At 38.1% G+C, this 20,283-nt stretch overlaps 1 protein-coding gene across 2 annotated transcripts in view; it reads right to left on the bottom strand.

Annotated features, from left to right (window-relative positions):
* Window positions 1–649: 649 nt before the first annotated feature.
* FAM214A (family with sequence similarity 214, member A) overlaps window positions 650–20,283 on the bottom strand; it is a 34,519-nt gene continuing 14,885 nt past the window's right edge. The window contains exons 2-12 of one of the 2 annotated variants that reach the window (XM_009585449.1): window positions 17,718–17,902; window positions 16,624–16,826; window positions 16,042–16,167; window positions 13,917–15,768; window positions 13,288–13,404; window positions 12,239–12,318; window positions 11,337–11,445; window positions 10,320–10,478; window positions 8,374–8,442; window positions 7,327–7,526; window positions 650–1,902 (exon numbers count right to left, since the gene is read on the bottom strand). In XM_009585449.1, coding sequence (XP_009583744.1) covers window positions 1,749–1,902; window positions 7,327–7,526; window positions 8,374–8,442; window positions 10,320–10,478; window positions 11,337–11,445; window positions 12,239–12,318; window positions 13,288–13,404; window positions 13,917–15,768; window positions 16,042–16,167; window positions 16,624–16,826; window positions 17,718–17,902 — 3,254 coding nt within the window. In that variant the 3' untranslated portion in view covers window positions 650–1,748. Of the gene's footprint in view, window positions 1,903–7,326; window positions 7,527–8,373; window positions 8,443–10,319; window positions 10,479–11,336; window positions 11,446–12,238; window positions 12,319–13,287; window positions 13,405–13,912; window positions 15,769–16,041; window positions 16,168–16,623; window positions 16,827–17,717; window positions 17,903–20,283 lie in introns of those variants that run through there. The other variant, XM_009585457.1, reaches the window with a different exon arrangement.

The raw sequence follows: 20,283 nt of genomic DNA, 5'->3' as shown, positions 1-20,283 counted from the left end.
ATGACTCAATAGTAGCTACAAAGAAACTAGGACACATTCTTATTACACTAGTCTAGATCCTAGTTCTGTACACAGTACAACTGCAGTTGTATTTGACTCTTCTGCAAAAGAAACCTTTTCTCAGTTTTACAGGGCACACAAATGACTAGAAACTGCAAACAATCTCTTCCTGTACAGTTTTTCCCAAGTCTCTATAAAATAAATGCTAGCTAACTTTTGAAAACCTAGTGTAACAGAGGGAAAAATACTGCTGAAGTGGGGAACAGACTCAGTAATATCTGAGCTTTGCCCTTCTGTAGCAACAGCCATTTGAATATGCAAGATAGTTTATAAGTATCATCTGGGAAGTCTGGTCTCCCTTACTTTCCCTGGCAGACTTCCTGGAGATTTCACGATACACTGACTTCTCCTCTCATCTAAGGGCAGTGCTGAATACACAAGATGCACGTTCACTCTTTCTCCAGAGTCTTCATCAGATAAGCGTGTTATACTCCCAGATATGAAGGTCACCTTCCATATTACTGACAGTCTGAAAACCAACAGCGATGTAAAGAAAAACATATAAACCAAGGTAAGACAGTTAAGAAACTCCGAGATCTTTGCCAAACATTGTAAAGCTTCATTTTCATTATTAAATATATACCTCAAATATAATCAAATGCTTCTAACTTTATTTCTCTCAGTTATACAGTTTAACACTTAGCATAAACTGTTTATCTGACTGTGTTTTGTTTTAGGAATACGCGTATGTATTGGAAAATATTTATATGCCCAATGTAGCATTTCTAGTAAAACTTCCTATGGCCACCTAGTGGCCTAAGTGGAATTGAGCTATTAAAAATATTTAGGATTACAGGAAGATCCTCCTTATCTAAAAATAAAACAAAAAGTACAAGTTTCATAGCTTTTGCATATATTTAAGATATAAATACTAATTTGTTTGCACAGTACATCCTTTAACACAATCTGAGAAATCAAATGGGGGAGGGTGGGAATTTTATGTGAGAAAAACTAATAACAGAAAGCAAAATTAAAGTGGCCCGTAAGGAAAGAAAGAAATTGAGGGAGCAAAATATGAATTGAACCAATGATCTGGATGCAAGAGTAAGTAAATAGACAATCTGCACTATGGTCACAAGTGTTGTTGAATCTGTATATGAGAAAAAAAGGAAAAGGGTACCGTTAAAGAGAAAAAAAGAAGAAAGCTAAATGCTTGCATAGTATGAAATGTTATGGAAATTCACCTGTTGTCCCCATTTTCAATAACTTAAATGAATATCAGTTAAAACATCACACAGATTAAAGACATCTGTATATATTTCAGATTTCAATATTAATGCCAAAAATACATAGTATGATTTTACATAGGATTTATGCTACATTAGAACACTAAAGACAAACATCACTTGAGTATTAAATGAAACATTAAATATTAAATAACTGAAAAATAAAATAAAAAGTGTAAACACTAAACTAACTTGGGAATTTGCTATTGCAACACATCCAATGAAGTGGTTTTAAACAGTACAAAAAGATTAGATTTAAGTATGTTTCCAGTCTACTTGGAATACACAAAGCTCATTCCAGAAACCTTTTAAAAACTGGTCCAGGATCACATAAGAACCTTCTCTCTCTTGAGCGCTATTTTCTTTCCTTTACAGACTTAACTTCATACTGTCATCTCTACCGATCTTCATGTGTAAGGAGTAATCAACAGTAAAACGAATACTTTAGTTTGCAATTGTTTGTTAGCATCTTGGTGAAAACTGAGGATTTGTTGGAGATTCAGTGTAAGATTTGAGTTCATATGCAGCGCCACTATCAACTTCCATGGATTTCCGAGAGAATAGGAGCCTTACATCTCTGTGGAGGTAGATCTTTCCAGATTTAGAACTCTGGAACCTGAAAAGATACAAATACCTGTATTATCTAAAACAAAAGATTCATCTTTAAATATTATTGAATTAAATGGGTTCCTTTAAAAGATTAAGGCCAAAAAACATTTGAACATACAAAATTAGTCAGTTAAAATGAAAGAAGAAAGAATAACCTAACATTTTGAATCGACTTTGTTTCCTTCGGCATATAAAGGCTCTGTTCCTAATCACTAATGTAGTGCACAGCTTTGAAAGTGGTATGGAATATTTGACATTCACACAGCAATTATGTATGTCAAAGATTAAAGTTCTCAGCAATCTAGAAAGGCAAAAAGTGCTCTTCAATGAGCACTCCTGAAAATGCCCAAAGGGTGACATAAGCACACACAAAAGAGAAGGTTCAAATATCAACACAGGTTCAAATATATATTTGAGTGCTGGCTATCATTCAGACAGATTTCATTGCTCTATGAATGTTCCAGCAAGAAGTTTACTACTGCTTTATACCACACACCAAATTTAAGTCCCACTTGAGAAGCAGCAGGTACAGGGATCTCTGCAGGCAGACAGAAAAAAGTTTTTCACACAGAATACAGAGCTATTTCAGAAAGACTGTAGTTCACTGGCCCAGTCACCAAAGTAAACAGTGGCCAATCCCTGGGCCCATTTATCTTTTATGCTGCAGCTAAACAGCCTAATTCAGGTCCTCCAAACCTGCCAGGCATGTGCCAGTTCCACTTTCCCTGAGATTTAACAACTATAGATAGAGAGACGAGATCTGCATTTCAGAGAACTGTATTCTATAGTCTTTATCTGGCAGAACTCCCTAATTTCCCTCCCTCGACCAGGAAAGGCAGGAGAGCCTAAGGAGCATTTCATACGGCAACTGGACTTAACATCACTATCACTATGCCATGGTAAGGGAGAAAAGCTATTGCTACTGTAATAGAAATAGAAAAGCTATTGCTATTGTAATGACAAAATGATACCACCACAAATGCTGAGAAAGCAGCACAGATTGTATTATCACATGTATTACAATTTGCACAGTTTTTTAATAAGCATTTACTCATTGACCCCACTGAAGCAAAAGTAGTATCTCTAGAATAAACCTAGCTATAATTAGACTGAAATTCTGAGAGGTAGGAGAAAGACAGACAACTACAGAAGATCTGTGAAGGTTTCATCATCTGGGGCAGGCAGGTTGTAGAAATAGATTCTGTGCCACCGTTTTGTTCAGATGAGTGATGCAGAATAGCCTGCAGTCATCCCCACAGCCAGACAAAGGAAAATTCTCCTCTCCTAGATACAGCTGTCAAGGGCATTAAATGTGGCGGGGTCCAGCAGAATGCTCCTACTGGCTCCCACAGAGCTCCCATCCATCACTATTTATTTGCTCGGTTGCTATCAGTGTGAAAGCCCTTTACCTGGTAGGCAAAGGGGAGAAGATTCTATCTTTAGAGAAGACTCTGGAGGAGAGCACAAGAAGGAAGAGTGGAAGAGGCGAGGGACAAACTGAACACCACAAACATTCAGCATGTAGCTCATAAGACATTTTTAAATGAAAAAAATTATTGAAAGATCTTTTGCAGCAAAAGTATGACTGAAATTAATTCATATAGAATAGATAGATCTAGTTATCAAAGCACCATCATAAAGTAAAGCTCAGTTCCCATTTTACACATGGATCTATCAGAATATAATTAGCAAGGTCTATTTTTAAACTTCAGGCTTACTATTTTCTATTAATGAGAATCCTGCAAGACCCCCTTTGCCCAGTAAATAACGCTTCCCTATAACATGGCTTTTCTGAGCATGACATTTCACAAAGACTGAAGGAGGATGAGTGGGAGACAGCAACAGAGTTCACGGGATTCTTCTCATCTCTGCTTCCATCACCTGATTTTTTTCTTTGAGAAATGCTTATCGTAGTAATTGGGATTTAGAAATGTTGCTCTTCATACATGCAAATACAATGGAATAATCAAGAGACAACCATTACATACACCCTTGCAGGGTGGTGATGAAGTAGCCAGCATGGGACTGGCTCCAGAGCTGTGGCGGCTCTAGTAGTTTTGTGTAAAGGAATCAAGAAAAACACAACAGAGGTCTGTGACAGATGGTGTCCTAGCAACAGTATCAGGAAGGCTTAAACACACAAATATCAGATGAGCTAGAAAGTCTGGCAGAGGAAAGAAAGTGATAAACATTACTGAAGAAATGACAAATACAAGCACAAAACCCCTGTGTATATTTTATAGGCCATCAAAATTTCAAAATTCACAAAGAACAGAGTAAGCCACAGAAGCAGGATATAGCAGGATGATCACAAAAACGTATGTAGCAAGACTTGCTTTGTAAGTGGAAAAGACTATACAACACAACCTATAAAATCTGTAAGTAAAATCATCAGGACAAGGATACACAATTCTAGATCAGGAAAAATGCTGAGAGAACAGAAAGATCAAAAATCAACTAGTAAATCAGTAATAGCAGGTATCTTCAGCTTCCACCAATGAATGTATCATACACCACATTAGGAAAATATTTTTTAAAAAAAGTTTCTAAACACCTTGAGGAATCCCTACTTTTAACAACCAGTTTCAAGCTTACCCTCCACCTAGCCTTCAGTAACAACCCCTGTTTAGCTGTTAAGCAACAACAGCTATGCCCCATGCAATTAAAAGAGGCAATATGTCAGTAACTAAAGCTGTTGACCAAGCTTTAAAAACTTGAAAAATGCTGAGCTGTGGGCAGGTTAACTGTTTAATTGCCTTTTATAGGGGTACCAGAATGTGACCTAGAAACCAACAGATGGTCATCACCCTCACAACACTGGGCAGAAATGAGGCGTGAGCAGAGCTGGACTCGCAGCTCTTACGCTCATGTAGATTTAATTACAACACAAAAAACATTGCTTCACATGCAACAAAAAAAATTACCCCCAAAGCATCTTCAAGAAATGACTTAAACTGCAGGTGCAACTCTTGATTTTCTTATAGTGAATAAAGCTTTGCTGTCCGTGCAAGCTACATTTTATATCTGTAGCTGTGGGTACAAATATAGTCTAATGGCATATTGAACAGTATCTCAAACATACAAAACTGCATGCAGAAGCTGTATATACAATGAATCTGACACTTTAAAAAAGTGTTGTAGAAAACGTGGCTGCCGATGTTAAGTTCCAGACCTATGCAAGCATTTTTGCTGAATTACCACTTGAAAAGAAGCTTTCATAATGTGAGTGCTGACAACTGTGATTAAGGCCTCGCAAGCAGATGCGACCACAATGCAGCTTTACTGGTGGTGACTTCATTTGTTTTTTTGAGGAAAATTTCAACATGTAAGCTTAAGATGCTTGTTTTCAACAACTGCTGCAACTAAAACTGAAAGACTGTTCCAAGCCAACTTGAGTAACAAAAAAAAAAAAAAATCTTAATAGTTTAAATTTTTTAGGTTTATATATGTTTTCAGTAAAACGGGTTTGAGGAAACATTGCTGCTTTTAAAAATGAAGTTTTAAAACCAACTTACATATGAATTAATATACCATTAAGAGTTTTAAAGCTCTCCCAATTAAAATCCATCTTTATTAAAGAAGGCTACTAGTCTTTGGTAATATCTGAAGTACTCTGTATAATAAGCCTCAAGACAGATCAACATAAATTACTGTAATATTTCAAGGAGTTTTGCAGTTCTTCCATTATGAGAAAGGACCCACTGTTTGGGTTCATCTCTGAAGCAAAAAACTCTGGCATACTCTGCAGGTATTCACTTTCCAAAGTAAGCAGCTAAGCATCGTAATTATCAGTTTGTTTTTCCAGCCAGAAATTGATGCATTTCCAATTACACATTATAAATTCATGAGTTGATCCCTACCAGAGGTCTGAAAGCTGAGCTAAATTGTACAGGTATTTCAAAACTAGAAGCATCAGAACTGCTACATTTCTGTCTCTCAGCAGGTATCAGAAATAGGAAGCTCATGAAAGAAGACTTCTAGCTATAAAAGATGACAGAGAAGAAAGCAGGTTTACCTTCAAATAGAAGTAATTATTGGGTCTGTCTACAACAAATTTACAAACTACATTAAAGCAGAAACTGAAAGGGGATACAAGTCTACTACTCTTCATGCCTGTATGCCAGACCTGGCTGGCCACAGATTTTTGCCCACCTCTGCAGCTGATACCTGTCCCCAGTTCCCCCGCATCAGTTAGATCAACATTACAAGTGAATAGAGCCTTTTATTTGGGCTACATGCTCTTTTTCAGAATTTACCCCAGAAGAAAATTTTTAGAAGGTGGTTAAGTGAGACATGGCAAGTTAGTCTGGCCTGAAAGGATGAATTTCAAACCAGGCTAAAATTCAGAATGAAAACACAGTTCAGCAGCTTCATCGTGATGCTATTTTCACACTCCAGTAAACCAACACACATTTTTTATGACTGTCAACTTTCACTTAATGGGAAAGGATGGCCTGGAATCACTGCCCTAGACAAAGTTGTGTTTCAAAAGTCTGCTGGGTAGAAATCAATGCCACTAAATAGGGAAAATAATATGTACCAGAAGTAATTCTACAACAAGTTAAAGAGAAAAGTGTAAGAGATTTGATTTTCTTCTGCCTGCTCGCTTCAGAATGTCAGCCACTGTCGGGTCTCCAAGTGCTGCAATGAAAACACTGGGTCTGCACATACGTGGTTCGTTTACTACAATAATGCAGGCAAAAGTCTGCAAACTGCAGAAGGACAGAGTATATCCATCATTCCTCCTTTGTTTCGAATTGCAGTCTCCAGAACATCCTGAGAGCAGCAGCACGCTATCTTGTTTCAGGCAGTGCTTTGTAAATCATTTAAGAAAGACTGTGTGAATATTTTAATAAAGTGAAAGGCATTATCAGTGGTATTGCATCATAAAACAGGTATTTACATTTTTACAACCAAACGCTGTATTTTCAGGAGTAACTCAGAATGTTTTTCACGTTACAAGCTATTCTGGTGAAGAGGCATGTGTGTAGGACACTGGGCACCTTCTGTACATTGATCCTTAGTTTTGGCTTTTGCCCATATAACATCCACACTCACTATTTCCTGTAACCTCAAAAAAAGTACATTGATCCAGCCAGAACTAAATCTTTGTTGCTAAGAATTAAGCTTTACAAGGCTATACAAAATACTTCAATGACAAGAAACAGCTTTATATTTCAACTTTGTTGCTCCCAAAGCAGAATCCAAATTATTTATTAGCTCTTCCTCCTCTACTGGCTAGCTTAAAGACCAAGTTAAAAGCATTCTTTTTTTAAAATAAGTCTGTATACAGAAAGGCTGACTGGGAAAGAAATCACGAGATAAATTTTGGCAGGTACTTGTTTTTTGTCGTTTTGTTTGTTGTTTTGGGGTTTGGGTTTTTTGTTTGTTTTGTTATGTTTGTTTTTTTTTTTAACTCCGAGGAGCTTACCTCAGATGTATGAGGTAGCGTAGTAGCCTTTCTTCAGTCTGTTGACTATTTTCTTTATTGACAGTTCTCTTCATTTCTCGTCTCACAGGAACAGAAAAAGTTCTTTGCCGTAGGAATGTTTGATGATTAGCTGGCATTTCTCTCAAGTCATAGATCACCACAAACATCTTCACCACAGTTTTGTTAGGGTTAAATAAGGTCTGAAAAGACAAACAGTTCAATACAATACTCTTTAGAGATGACAAATTTAAAAAACAAAACAAAACAAACTCCATCTGCCAAAATAGTCACCGTCCTCTATGCACTTCGTTCCAGTGCCATAAAGAAACGTTTCTGTAAAAACATTGTGCAGTTTTTCTGTTTTTCAACACTTCAGCTACTAACAATTCCCATTTTTAAATATAATACTAAACACAACCTAATCTGAATGAAGCACTAGTGTATGACTACTATTACTTCGCTAATGTGCATGCCCATTTTTGTTTATTTTTCCAGTCAGCTTTTTGTCTACACTGTTTTCTAGACACAATACGCTCACAGGAAGCACAGTGGTGGGCTCCGCTTTTAAACCTGAAATTACCAATGTGTTACTCTGGACTGGGTTCTTAAAAGAAAGAGGCAGATTGTTGGTTCTAAGCAATGACTGTGATTTACTTTCTGATTTTATTACAAAAAATAGGTGGTATTAAAATGTTACAAAATTCAGATACAACTAAGTATTTAATCCTAATCCCTTTAGAAAGATTTCAAAATTTGGACTGTGGCCTAATTACTTCTCCATTACTTCTTCAAAGCCACGGTGTCCCCAGCTATTCTGAATCTTCAGTAACTGATTTTAAATCTCTTCACAGCACAGATGGGTTCAAAGGTTGGGAGTCTTTTTGTCCCATAAATTCCACAGAGATTTCTACTTTGAATAACTACAGTACCTACAGAGATGCACATTTCCACTGCTAGCTTCATGCTCATCTCCAATAACCTCATCTCCTCTGCATGACTTTCTTGATATTAGTGGTTTCAAGGCACCCATATCTGCTGAGTACGTACCACTTGTATTGTTCCTGAAGGCGGTACCCGATAACCCCTTTTACCAAGGGACTCTAAAGTAATTACACCCTAGAAAGAAAAGACACACATTTAGTTCACAGGGAGAGATACAAACAAATCAAAACGTTCTATTCATGTAATTGTATTTATTCAAAAAACAATCAGTAATGTATAAAAACTAAAAATAGAGAAGGCAATGCATTTAAGATGCAGTTAAAATCAACAGTAGGGGCCTTACAGACACTTTGGCAGATCATTAAAAGCTGTGCAATAAGGGGTACGTTCTCCTCTTGAAACAAGATCCAAGTTTCCACATCTTCAAACTAACCATCAGGGAGCTATGGCGAAATAGAGCTTTCTTTTCAAAACAGCTTGGAAGTTAAAATGGAAGATTTTCTCTTCCTTTCCATTTTTATATCATCTACAGTCGCACCAATAATACTCCAAATCTCACAGAACTAATTTCTGCTTTTCAAAGGCAGCAGATGCACTTAATCTTCTATTCTAATCCAAACTTTAGCAACGATGACAGCTGCTTTTGTACCAGCTGTGATCTACAGAGCATCTGAGTGGCCCACACGGCGCTGTAACGCTGCTGAGGCCACCCTTAGGGTACCACCCTACAGCACACGTTGGATTAACCTGCAGTGCACAACTGTTGTACCCCACTGCACTGGGTTTAACATAAAAAAAAACCCTCAAACAAACAAAAAAGAAGACCCTAGAGCAGAGAAACTAGCTATACAAACAGAAACAATGTTTCTGATGATGGAGGCACTATACAAATGTTGTATTAATCCTGGGAGACTCAGCCATAATAGGATGTCTAGAGCATGTGGAAAAGCCTGAAACAATGAAACCCAGCTAGGAAAATAAGCAATGCTACTTTAACCATTTGAAGAACATCAGAATCCCTTCACTTCCTGGAAAATCACATGAAATAATCTAGAAAGATGAAAGCAAAACAATTGATACTTCTTTGCAGTAGTTAAGCGAAGACATATACAAGTTTAAACTCAACTTATTACTCAAACTTAACTTGCAAAGCCATTTCATTTTCTGAATGCTTTTAAAAACAGAAGGTCAGAAATATGGTAAATGCTATGAATTTAAAATCTAAATATTGGGATAATCAGATGTTCAACACTTTACTTACATGTTTAAACAGACTATTTACCGTATTTTAGACAGACATACACATATGAAAACCTCTAAAAATTAGATCTGTCACCCAGGTATCATTGAGGTTCCTCAACAGGCATTCAGAACAAATCTAGCCATCTGATTCAATGTCAGCATACAAGACATCTTTTGCTTTTTACAAGGAAGCACTTTTAGACATCCAAAAACCTTGCTGTCATTGTAAAAATGTGGAACAGAATTAGCACACGGATACCAAAACCACAAATACCATGTCGGTGTGACCATCAGCAAACCATGCAGCTTGTGAGAGTGCTGCGTGTCATGCTAGCTTAGGTAATATTTGCTTTAAAAGAAAGGGCTGAATAACTTCTGAGTCTAAGGTCTCCATCAGCAATTGCACCTTGGCCTGCACCTAAGCCACTTGCTGGCAGAGTGGTTAGTTGCCCAGGGCAGCTGCTTGTTGAGACAACAAAACGTATCCCATTAAGTCCAGCTATTGCCTCACTGCCTATTTTAAGTTAGATGGATAAAAAGAGATGGTGAGGGTTGATCACTCCAGTGTGGAGGGAGACAAATACGTTCAATATCCCAAGATGAGAGCAGTTGGATGGTGGGGCAGAGCAATGAGAGGAAAAGCACTAGTTAGGGAAAGGAAGAAGGGACAAGACAACTCCATCATAAGCAGTTGAAAATAACCCAGGTCCCTGCAAATCCCCACTTCCTGAACCCTCTACTCACTGAGCTCTTGTTCTTCACCTCCATCTATAAGAATTTATTTAAAATAAATCCAACCACACACTTACCATGTAAGGAGAGGGTGCATTATCATCTGAAACACTGTAGAATGACACTTCAACTGGCAGAGTCATGTGCGTGGGACAAAAGACTCCACTTGCTCCCACTTCCGCTGTGAAACCCTCCACGACGCCGAGCGGGTCTAAGCGAAAATTCAGGACAGATTCCTGAAAAACAAAACACATACAACTTAGGTTGGGAACGCCTCAAATAAAATATAGCAAAACTAAGCAGCAAACAAGGAAACAAGTTTATATAAGAACATGGGTCTTTCGTAAGGTGACCTGCCAAAAATCAACACTGAGGCAAAAATTATGATGAACAGCGGAACATTCAGCAAGATGATAGCGCTTTAAGAGAAAGCATCATCCAAATTCAGTCTTCACCCTACTGAAACTGGTGCAAAAGCCCACAGAGAATTTTATTGCAGCAGGATCTATGGATGATTTTCCTTGACATATACTATCTGGAAAAAAAAAAAAAAATCTAGAATCTGTAACTTTCCTCAACATATTCACTTCATATTTCACAAATATGGAGTGCAATACAACCCATTAACACACTAGCTATTAGTTGTTGATATTTGATATGCTACATGAAGTGAAAAGCTGGAGGCTACACTTCAGATAAGTTCTGTTCACTACACTGACTTAACACAGCTTTTGTGACATATTAAGTAGACTTTTAAGAGTGAAAATGTAAATCCTTTTTTCTCGGTATAGACATTATAAACATGAACAATTACAGGTTGTTAAATCTCATTTAAGTCAACAGAACACCTCCTAACTTGACCATAGCGGGAAATAAAAGTTATAAGCAACTCATTGTATCTGAATCTCTGAGACAGAATATGTCTGGGGTGTGAAATATGTGCCCTTGCAGCTGGAAATTAAAACAAATTTATTCAATTTAATTACAAACTTTTACATTGTAATCAGGTTGGAATTATTCACAGTAATGCACTTTTAAAAGCAGTACAGAAGAATACTAAAAATCCCACAAGAATTCTAGAGAACATGCAATACCTCAAAGTTTCCCAGAAGGCTAAGACTTGTTACTGGTGGAGCACTAGAACTTAGAAAAGGTTTCCCATGGCTCTCTGGATCAGTGTCTCTGTTTATACACTGTTGTGGGCTATTTAAAAAAAAAAAAGACAGAATAAATATAAAGGATAAACACATTTGCTTTTGTCTTCTGGGTATAAACAGCTCCAGAAAGAATCATTTACTTAGTGTATTACAAAATGTTGTCCTAAAGAAGTAACGGTTGAACATTGCCTATTAATACTTTAGCAAAACATTTTCTAGTTAACTGAAAAAATACTTTCACAAGTTTTACATTACAAGGGATAAAGACAATAAAAATTTAGGTTGTTCATTAACTCCATTAGCAGGAACCAAAGTATCAGATTATTTTCTCTTACATGCAGATATTTTTGTCTCGTATCCTGAAGTTTCCAACATCAAACCACCATACTAAAAGCTGTTTATGTTACATGTATTAATGTATAAAAGGTCATGGTCAGTTCCTTTAAGAAATTAAGTTCTCTGAACAAGTTAAGGCAAAATATTTAACCCGTTCAACACTAAGAACAAAACATAACACAAAAATAACACTGATTTGAAGAAGAATCAACAATTACTATCTTTTCTGTTTGAAAATTCAAGTGTATCTTACAGCATACCTACCACTGCACAGGACAGAGTTCGTCTCGGCAGCAGCTCTCATACCATGTTTATGTCCCAGAGCCATGCTAACCTGGAGACCCCTGGGGCAACTTGGCTGCCAAGCCTTATTTCAAAATAAGGATTCTTTTGAAAGGCACCCATTTTTTGTCTTTGCTAACATGCTTTGTTGTTGCATACAGATATGTATATACATTAAGTCTACCCAAAAATTCTTAAAGTTTCTGGTAAATAAAACATACCTTCCTGCAGACAGACATTTCAACTGCAGCAGTGATGAATCCAGATCAAAGCACCCAGACTGTGTTTTTCTTTGAGGAACCTCAAGAGGGAAAGAAGATGCTAATTTGAAAACTGTACCTCTCTCTAGTAAGGAAAATTTTGCCAAGTAAGCATAAGTTTGTCAAGAATTTTCATGACATTACAAAATTATAAAAAAAAGAGCAGAAGAGAGTAATTCCTATACATTCTAAACTTAGTGAAGAAAATTCTAAAATTGTTAATGACAAGACTGTAAATTCTGATTAACAGGAAGTACTTGAATAAAGACTCATTCAAGAGGCTGACGTCTCTTTGGAACAGTACAGAACATTACTAATAAACAGACTGTAACAATTTCCATTCAAGTTCCCTGAAAATATGACAGCCTTTACAAGCACTGAAGAATAAAACATACTATGTGTTGATTACAGAACATCAGTACTTCAGTAGTTTTAATCGGGACTGCCTTTTTCTTTAAAACTCCCAACAACCTACCAAGAACTGTAACACTTGCCCAATGTCTCTGTCTTATCATAGCAGCTTTGCATCACTTAGTCATTCAATGACATCTCTGATTGCTGAAGAACATACGGTACAAACTGTTCACAGAAACAAAAGCTTTGGAATAATAGGCAATCAGGTATTAATAACTCACACAAAAACTCTTAAATGACAAAATATGTTAGCTAACACTTAAAACACTAATCTTGAAAATGCTTTCTTTTGTGCTCTAAAATAGCACCGAAGCTTTTTTTTTGCCATAGAATTTTCTAATGTCACCTTTTGTTAATCTTGATAGGATCTCAACAACTACCTCTTTAATATTTTCTTTTCCAGAATTATTGTTCAACTTCATTTGAGTGTTAACTCTCAAATTTCCACTTGCAAGAGCATTCACTCTAACACTAAAAGTAAACACACACACTTCACCTAGGTAATTTGTCAAACTTTCTACATACACAGATATTAAAAGATCAAAATACTTCCTTTCTCATTTAAAAGATAAGTTATAATTTCAACAATAACTTACGGGACTTGAAAGCAGAGGCAATCCAGTTCTGGGATGAAAAGCCTTGGTTGAAGTTCCATCCAAAGATTGAAAATTATGTTTCCGCCATGTATTTGTATGTTTTAGAGACGGTGCTTTCTGTCAGCAAAACAAATTTACTCAAGATATCAATGGGATATTTCAATGGCCTCTCATGGTAATACTTCACTTGCCGTAACGGGCAAGACTTCTGAACCAGGTGAATCTGCATCACACTAGCATATTATGAAATATTCAGTATAAATTCCCCTTGCCTCAATCTACAATCACACAGACTGCTCACTAAAGATTACATACCATATTCAGACACTGGTATATTTATAAAAAGACAGGATGCCTAACTAACTGCCTATGGAAACTGTCATACATAATGGTATCACCGTGAGCAGAATAAGACAATGTTCTTCTCAATGTTAAACTTACAATTAAGAAGGTATGAGGGAGGCACTGCTGGCCAAACGTTACTTCAGACCAAGACGACAATAGTAACATGCTGCTTCCTACGAAGCCAGACTTAAATCTCTCTTCATATTGGTCCTTAGCAGGTATAGGGTACAAGCTATCTGGCTAAGAGCAGCTATAGGAATTGGTCTTTTCCTCTATGTATTTACCTGTACATCTGGGTTCTTCAGCCGCTCACACTTAACTACACCGTCTTCTGTAGGTTTCTTCTGAGAAGTGCTTTGGAAATCGAGGCCTATTGGGTCTTCATTCTCATCATGTGCAGTTTTCGTTTTATCTTGTTTGGTTTTGTTTTTGAAACTGTCATGGTCTTTATTTAAATAATTTTCAATACTAATAAGCTGAGTATTTTGCTCATAAATATTTGGTTTTTTTGAGTCTTTATCTAAACACTTGAGCTCATTTTTGTGCAAAGAGTCAGATACCTGCATCACAGTTGCTTTTTTCGTACCTTCAAGTTTTCTGCATTTATCGAACTGTAAATTGTTAAAACTGTCCGTGCCGTTGTTCTCACCAACAACTGTTCTTTCTTTAAGTTTATTTGTGCAAATCTGTTCACCAATGCTGTTGAAATTTGAATACTGTTTAATTCTATTAGTTATCTGGTCTTTCTGTGCATAACCAGAATGTATCATTTCCAATTTATCTGGCAATTCAGATTTATTTTCTTTAATACAGGATGATGATGTGTGAATGTTAGTAAATGTATGAGAAGTTTTATTTGAAGTCTGATGAAATGCACTTCGGACAGCTTCACTGGGTTTTGCTAAAACCAATTTTCTTCTTGCTTGGAGTTTCAGAGAAGCCTTCAATTCTCCATCAAACCTAGAAGGACTGATGGGAGTATCAGGTGTCTTCGTCCTTGATTTACTGCTGTCCTCTAACAAAGAAAAATCGGATTTAGCAAAAGAAACAGAAGATGGTTCCTTGCCTTTCTTCAGCAAATTTTCATCTTCATACGTACTTCGGAAAATTTTTGAAGTAACAGGGCTAGTCTCATGCACTTTGAATGGACGTCCAGTAACGTGAGAAGTAGCTGGGTCACAATGAATCAAGTGTTGGGCAATCCTTGCTATCACCTCCTGCCGCTCCTGGAGCAGAGAATCGATCAGAGGATTACTCTCTCCTGCCGACTGACGGCCACAGTGGTTCACTGGAACACGGGCATCGAGCAGTGGGATCTCTGGTATTGCTCTAGTTTTGCCCTCACCACCACCTTCTTGTACTGCATTGTCTAAGTTCGCAATAGAAACAGGGGAGGTTTCCTTGCCTTTCCTTGGCAAGTTTTCGTCTTCGTAAGTACTCCGAAAAGCTTTCGATGTAGCCGAGCTGTTTTCATGTATGTTGAATGGACGTCCAGCAACAACTGGTGAAGTAGCTGGATCACAGTGAATCAAGTGCTGAGCAATCCTTGCAATGACTTCTTGTCGCTCTTGAAGTAAAGAGCCTATCAAAGGATTGGTTTCTCCTGTGGGCTGATGAGAGCAGTGACTATTCGAAACACGGGAATCAGCTAGAGAAAAGGATTTAAAAGTTCTGACAGGTGTTTCATGACATTGTGTCTTATTGTCTGTTGTAGCATTATAGCACTGAACTTTAGACTGCGATGCCCCAAAGTCAGATCCAAGTCCGGTAGATGGATAAAGTTTTAAATTTCTGACAGGTGTAGTAAATTCAGGTGTCTTTTTTCCATTAAGTAGGCCTTCAGGTGTCATTGTCCACGTCTGTTTCCCACAGAAGCGCTGCGGACTGGAGATACTGCATTGCTGTGCCGCACTGGAATCGCTGTGCTGATGTAACTTGCGCTCTTGCATTCGGTTTTCGTAAAAGCTAAGGTTGGTGTGAATACTGCAGGTCAAAACTGGATAGTTCGATTGTCTGGGCAAGGACTGGACACTGACTCTCAAGGCCACATTGTGAGAAACATTAGGAACAGGAAAGACATGTTCAGTTGGTGTCTGGGAGAATGTCCATTGCAAATCCACATCTGCAGCGCTCACCCTGAAACAATACAGAAGGGCATTTACAGAAATATCTAAATGAAGAGTCTCTAATTAACTACTTCATAACACAAATGTCTAAGAAAAATCACTAGAGACACCAGCAACTGCTGTATTTTGCAAAGTATACAAATCCTATACAACTGCCAAAGTACTGGGCCAAGAACGTGGCACCTTCTGAAAGCAAACAGGAAAACAGGAGGTAAGAATGGTTTTAAGACAAGTTGCAACAACCTGCGAACAGCAAACAAGATTTCTTCCATCCCAGACATACCTGTACAGAATGTTTCGGGGAACAGCACCATGTGAAACACTCAGCCACGCACTTAGCTGAGAGAAGAAAACAAAAGAGCGAACAGCCAATAAAAGAGTCTTCTCTTCAATAAATCGATCTCCGCTCCTAAAACGTATTAAAAGAAACACATGGATGTGGGTAAGAGAACACAGAGAACTATTAGAACTAGAACTAGGACATTTTCAGATCTTCATTCTGAAAATAAAACGCAGCTGAATCAAGCAAAACAATGAAACTCCTCAAACATTTTGAAGATTACAGAGCCTGATGTGTTTTTAACCACATAATAATTTATACAATTTAACATAACAAATAACGTATAAAAATGACCATTTTCAGCTAGGAGCATTTCATACACTGCATTGCACAATATGCACTGCAGAAAGTACGAGTACAGGAAGACTAAGATTAAAAGATGCTTAGATTTCACTGGTAAACAGTGGTTTTCTTAGATTGGTCCTCATGGCAAAGGGCCAGTTCAAAACCACTAACCGATTACTCTAAAGACTGTAATAAGACAAGATTCTTGCAACTATCAGCTAATCCTAATATCCAACTTACTGTCGAGGAACTGGCTCCAAAATCCACCTTTCTAACAGCAATGCATCTTGTTTAATTGCAGGATCATTCAAATCATTCCCCTCGGTGGTGGGCCCTTCATCACTATAGCAACAGTCTGGAAGTAGCATCACTTCTACCATGATCGGAATATTGTTCTTCCACAGTAGCATAACCTCAGATCTGGTTCTCCTGGCTTGACGACACTAAGGGAAAGAAAAAATGTCAACATATGCAAGCCATAAAAATACTAGCCAGATTTAAAATCTACTTTAAAAACATGTTTCCAAAATACTGGAAAAGGGTAAGGGTCAAATTCTGTAAACTAGCTTTCACCAAATCAGAGGTAAGATTCCAGAACTATTAAATGAAAAATAATTAACAAATCCTTTATGGTTGCTGTTTGAGCAACTTCTGTAGAAAATTAAAAGGGCTCATTAAAATACATTTCCCCAACCACTATACTTTGCTACCTTACACTTCTCTCTCCACAAGTCATCCTCTTGAATAGACACACTCAAGCAGTATCTTTATAAATTCTGTGTCTCGGAGCAGGCTAACTTCTGCATGAATAATAACTTAAATTCACACAGTACTTAGGAACTTTTACTTGAGAGATGGGATGCTCCAACCTTACTCCCAAATAGACTAGCTAGATTTGACATGCTCGTGTTTTTTGGATCACTAACTTTTCAAGAATACCTGGAAAAGCAAAAAGTTAGGCAAATCAGCCTACATTTTCTCAAGGAAAAAAAAAAAAACAAAACAAAAACACAAAACCAGACCAAGAAGCTAAGTATAGCGCTCGCCATTTGCATAATAAAGACTCAAATAGGTACTGCATTCAGGTAGTCATGCAGAATTTAATCTTCAAGGATAAAAGGCTTAATGATTTCTCATTTTAAGGACAGATCTATTATTAGTACGATACTGAATTACATACTCGTTTACTGAATTACATACTTGTTTAAACGCGGGACTGACAGAAAGCAATTGTTATTCATGCTTAACTGTGAATCTACCGTGGGGTTCTCTGCTGACTTTAACCATGGTAGCAAGGATGCACTCCACATAAAATGAAACGGGTGTCATCATACCTGAGCCAGTTTGTCGCTGCATTCATGCTTAGTTGTTGGCGGCTGACTTGATTGTGCCGGCGGGCAATGAAAGCCCTCTGTTCTGCCCTTGATCGAATACTCGGGCGTTCGACCTTCGGTGATCAACAAGGCCAAGGAGACCAGGAACTCCTCAGCTTCATACTCAAAGTACTCATCCAAAGTATCTGTCATTTCAAAAAGACAAAAAATAATGTCATCTGCTGTATAACAAGCTTTCAACTGTTGGCTGACCCCACAGTTTGTTTCAATTTACACTTAAAATGAGAGTTATGGGAAACGGATCTTTGTATCAGACTGGCTGCACTCCCCATAATGCCCAAGTTACTGTACCACCACAAAACATTTTTCCTCATCTCATAACGTTGTCACTACAAGCAGACAAAATTAGAAATACTCTAAGGAGAGCTTCACATAGTAACTGGTCAATGCACCAGATTTCAGCGGTGCTGAGAAACAACTGTTTGTGTTGTGAACCACAGCTGAATCACAGCTTCTCTAGAAGAAAAAAAGTTTCCTGGGCTCTAGTGGGAGAAGCCTGACGGCAGTATAACTTGGCAGCGTTAGTATCATGTGATAGATAGAAAGAGAAACCACAATACATCACAAAACACATTAATAACTGAATAAGAAAAAAAAAAGAAATATTTACTTCTATTAGAAAAAATGGGACACAATGTTCTCTAAGATTTTTATTGCGAGTCCCTCCTGCTGAGAGGTCCATTTTTAGTTACCATTAACACATAGGAAAGGTTCCCAAGGATCATACAGAGTATTCATTGTTTTGTACCATGGTCAGTTTAAACTTGTGCAAAGAATTAAAACTCAACAAGTCTCCATAGACAAAGCAGCAGCTGGCATTGCTCTTCATGAATTACCCTGGCACACTCAATTCCTACAGTGGTAGGATGCACCAGTCCCCTGATTTTATGGCGTTTCGTAGAGCACCCTTCTCCTCCTCCTCCCTCATCACCAGGAGGTCACACATCATTCAAACAGATTCAAGTACAACCAGATCGTGTCATTCCCCTCTCTGCTTAGAAACGCTTAAGTTTCAAAATGATTTAGTTACTGAAGGGGTTACAGAAAAATCTCTTTTCTGAGAAAGCTAAAATACATTCACTTCAAAGTCTATTTTAAGAGCAGCAAAGAAAAGCAGGTGGAGGCAAGGCTGCCAGCAGTTCTTTATTTTTATGCTTTAGGGGAACAAAGCACATGACATCTTCACAATTTTAGCTTAAATGTCCTGTGTCATCCACCAAAACAAAACTGCCACAGGGACAGAGTTAATTTCTATTCATGTTTTGATTACCATGCATAAAATACCTTTCCACCTGGAAAAAAAAAAATTCAGAAGTCTTTTTTCTCTTCATTCCCTAATAGCAGAGCATTTGGCAAACACGGCAAGACAGACTTGAGAGATCCATACAAGAAGGGATGCATGAAACAAAAGCTCCAATTAAATGTGCAATTACCTGTATATGCAAATTGTGAAGTGTGTAAAACTAGCTTTTGCATGTACATATTTGCCTAGCCCAGGCTTGTACTCCACAGATCCCAGGGCTTACTATTTTGAAGGATCGACATAAGGTAAACAGGAGAAGTCAACCCACTGCCAGGGAACTCAGTTCATTGCACAGGAGTCCTCATTTTTACTGACTCCTTTTTTTCCTCCTTTTTAAAGGAATGCACTTACATAGCTGCTTTGGGAGGCAGGGACGGGCTATAACCGGGTCCCTCTTCCCACCATGCACCCACATCTGTCCATGGCACATGCGCCCAGCAGTACGGCACTCCTGACCCACGCCGTACACGCCACATCTGCATGCACACATCTATGAAAAGGTGCCAGGTGCTGGACTGCTACAACCAGCACAAGTCCTGCAGCTCCATCCGCCGGGGGGGAGCGGGGAAGGGGCTCTTCTGAAACAGCCGTCCATGCCAGCTGCCTGCCCCCCACCCTGGGGAGCACCCCAACCAGGAAGGGACCGCGGGCCCCAGAGGAGCAGGGTGCTGCCAAGACAATTCATCTGGGCACCGCCTGCCCTCAGGCAGAAGAAAAGCCAGAGGATAGATGAATTACCCTGAAGGACCCCATATGGCATGTGAACAATACATTAAATCATCTGGCATGAGTTAAAATGGTCATTCATCTGACGGATGGCAGAAAATGACTAATAAAGGGTGCATGAAAGATTAAAAGAATGGTAAATAACAGAGAGGACAAGACACTTAGGTAATGATATGAGTCACCTACAAAATTAGGCACCTGCAATTTTTTTTTTTTTTCCCCAGCTGAAAGTCTGGTGAATAATAGGCAAGACATACTTAGGGATAGGGAAATGGGATTTGGAAAGACTCTGAAAAGGATTTGGGTGTTACAGCTGACAAAAAAAATAATTGCAGCATTATCTTGCTGCTAACACAAGCATCATGCTCATCTTTGTATGTCCAAAGGCCGTGGTAATGTTAAGAAAGCCATCGCAGGAAGGATCACTACTGAAGTATTTTTCCTACTCTGACATAGAGGTTCCAAAAATCTAGAAAG

The sequence above is a fragment of the Fulmarus glacialis genome, unplaced genomic scaffold, assembly GCF_000690835.1.
Source record: "Fulmarus glacialis isolate BGI_N327 unplaced genomic scaffold, ASM69083v1 scaffold42590, whole genome shotgun sequence".
Taxonomy (NCBI): domain Eukaryota; kingdom Metazoa; phylum Chordata; class Aves; order Procellariiformes; family Procellariidae; genus Fulmarus; species Fulmarus glacialis.
The sequence above is the reverse complement of the archived record's forward strand: the minus strand, read 5'-3'. Positions and strand labels throughout refer to the sequence as shown.